This window comes from Pteropus vampyrus, unplaced genomic scaffold, assembly GCF_000151845.1.
Source record: "Pteropus vampyrus isolate Shadow unplaced genomic scaffold, Pvam_2.0 Scaffold23, whole genome shotgun sequence".
Classification (NCBI taxonomy): Eukaryota; Metazoa; Chordata; class Mammalia; order Chiroptera; family Pteropodidae; genus Pteropus; species Pteropus vampyrus.
The window spans coordinates 4,384,566-4,387,368 of record NW_011888804.1 but is presented as its reverse complement, the minus strand read 5'-3'; the positions used below and the strand labels follow the sequence as shown (position 1 = coordinate 4,387,368).

The 2,803-nt window shown below is 56.1% G+C and overlaps 1 protein-coding gene across 2 annotated transcripts in view; it reads left to right on the top strand.

The window, feature by feature from the left end:
* Positions 1-2,803, top strand: part of RBM19 (RNA binding motif protein 19) — a 106,359-nt gene that overhangs the window by 23,635 nt on the left and 79,921 nt on the right. The window contains exons 16-17 of one of the 2 annotated variants that reach the window (XM_023528245.1): positions 4-81; positions 1,387-1,516. In XM_023528245.1, the coding sequence (XP_023384013.1) occupies positions 4-81; positions 1,387-1,516 (208 nt within the window). The remainder of the gene's footprint in view (positions 1-3; positions 82-1,386; positions 1,517-2,803) is intronic. The other variant, XM_023528244.1, reaches the window with a different exon arrangement.

Here is a 2,803-nt window from a genome sequence, read left to right as displayed (position 1 = left end):
GAGGGCGGCGTCACCGCCATCGTGGAGTTCCTGGAGCCCCTGGAGGCCCGCAAGGCCTTCAGACACCTGGCCTACTCCAAGGTAGAGCTGCCGCAGACCCGCGCCCAGAGGGGTGAAGGGAGCCGCTGTAGTGACAGTCGTAGCAGACACCTGGCCCGTGAGAGCCTGGTCTCCAGCCACCTTCTCCGTCACGAGTGTGAATTTATCTCCCTGCCCTGCCCCCACCCAGACTGTCTGGACGGGAGAACGGGGAAGGGAAGCTCTGAACCATCATCCGGGAAGCAGGCCTTGGCATCCTGCCTGACTCTGGGTTTCCTTGGCTTCCTAGTTCCACATGAACTTGAACTACCATTCTTGTGCTTTTAGTATCTGTACCTACAGTAAGCTGGAAGTCAGTTCTGGAGATGGCTGTCTCCTGTTTCTGAGAGGGAAAAAAAAAGATAAACACACACACAACAAACATTAGCGGGTTCCCTGAGGCTGCCATAACAGATTAGTGCAAACTTAGTGGCTTAAAACAACAGAAATTTATTCTTACACAGTCCTGGAGGCCAGAAGTCTGAAATCAGGGTGTCAGCAGGGCCGCGCTCCCTCCGATGGCTCTAGGTCAGGGTCCTTCTTGCCTCTTCCAGCTTCTGGTGGCACCAGGCGTCCCTTGGCTTATGGCTGCAGCACTCGGCCTCGGCCTCGGCCCGCCGTGGTCGCCTCTTCTCCATCTCAGACCTTTCTCTTACAAGGACACTGACGCTGGATTTAGCGCCCCACCTGGATAACCCACCATGATCTCATTTTCAGCTCCTTCACTTAATGACATTTGCAAAGACCTTTTTTCCAAATAAGGTCCCAGTCAGATTCTGGGGGTTGGGACATGGCAGAGGGGAGTGGGGGGGCACCTTTCAATCCTCTCACTACAAGAAGCTTCTTCGATCAGGCACTTTAACGCCCTGCAGACTATTTACCAGCATCTTATTCATCCTTTTAAAAAATAAAACAACTACGCGCATGCAGATGCACATGCACGACCCATGTCTGGTGTGGGGCGGGGCAGAGCGCGTGGTCTGTGCGGCCCCACCGCACTTCCTCCAGGAGACTCGCACCGTCGGTGGGTCTGCCCCCCCCCCCGCCCTTGTACCGCTCCCCATTTGTGCGCTCGTTAGAGAAGATGCAAGGGGACACAAGTGCCTCCAGTAGATGCGGCAGCAGATGCTCGACCCATCCCCGAGCTGCAGCAGGAGGCCCCGTGTCCTCAGGGATCAGGCAGCGTGGAGGGTGCGGGGCTGGGCTCGCCCTCGGCCTGGCTCCACGCCGGGCTGAGTCGCCCACACCCCGAACCTCGGGCTCTCCGTCCGTGTTAGGCCCTGACCCCTCCCTGCCCTGTCTCTGCAGTTCCACCACGTCCCCCTGTACCTGGAGTGGGCTCCCGTGGGCGTCTTCTCCAGCTCCGCTCCCGCCCCGCAGAAGGAAGAGCCCCCATATGCAGCGGTGGAGCCAGCCGGAAAGGTGGAGCCGGAAACCGGTGAGGGCTACGACTGGCATCGGGGTGCCCTGGGACAGCGGCGCGGGAAGGAGGGGGCGGGACAGCTCTGAATGTCTGTCGGGCATGTGGTTTAAAGTCCTTTCTGCATCCTGGAGACCAGTGTGTCTCCTGTCCTTGCGTTTCATAGGCACGTAAAACGTCCTTTAAAAAATGGAACGTAGAAGTTGTGGGCACAGCATAAGGTCGTGACTTTTTTGTTTGTTATAAAGGTAAGAAAAGAAAAACAATCTATTAATAGGGATTCAGAACAGAGCAGGTGAAGACAACCTCCTGGTTTTATACATCCACCAGAATCCCTCGTGCGGGAGGGTGGCTGGCTGAGGGGGAGGTAGTTGTTCTGGAGTGTCCTTGGAGTGGCACAGTGCCCTCTGCTGTCCGGTCACTGCAAAGGCAGGGAAAGGAGGCGACTCGGGGGCCCCACCCCTGCAGCTGAGGCTTCCCACTCGGGTGGGGAGTGGGTGCCGTTGGCACAGGGGACAGCGCAGTTCTCCAGATTGTAAGACGTTTTGCTTCCCCGGACCCTACCCACCGGGTGTCAAGAGCACGCCCACCCCCATGATTGTGATGACCGGAACCATCCCCTCTGCATCCCCAGATGTCTCCTGGGGGGCAGTGCAGCTCCAGTTGAGAACTGCTTAGTCTGGGGACCATGAACGCATCTTAAAATCAGAGATCTTTAGAAACGTTTTTAAAAGGATGGTGACAGTCGTTTTACTAAGGTGTTAAGACTTTGCTCATCAACAACGTCCCCCTCCCGCCCCCTCAGGGTGACCCGTTTGTTAAAGAAGGTCTCCCATCTCCATCGTTGTCATAAAAGAAAGGGTGTTTTACAGAAAAGAAGTCGGGGTGCGGAAGCAGAATTCTCAGATTAAAGAACAGGCCTTTTGTTGTCTGCAGAGCTTCCTAGCGTCTCGCTTTGCTGAGGGTCGGTGTGGCCTCGGGACCGGCCCGGCCGGCACGGGCGCTGGGAGCCTGGTCTCACTGCGCAGCCTTGTTCTTGTCAAGAAGGAATTCCTCCCCTCTCTGCCCTTTGAGGCGCTGACGGTGTCGCTGGTTGTTGGAGTACCGATCACTGGTGTAGACGTTTGAACGTCCCTCACTAGCCCCTGCTTATCGGTTAGTTTCGCCCACAGGTTGGATTGGGGGGATCCTCTTCTTCACGCCGCCATGGTTTGTTCCTAACTAGCCATCACCCCCAAATCATCAGATTTTTTTCACTTCACTTGCTAAACTTGAACCTGACTAATATTTTTTGGCCCAAATCAA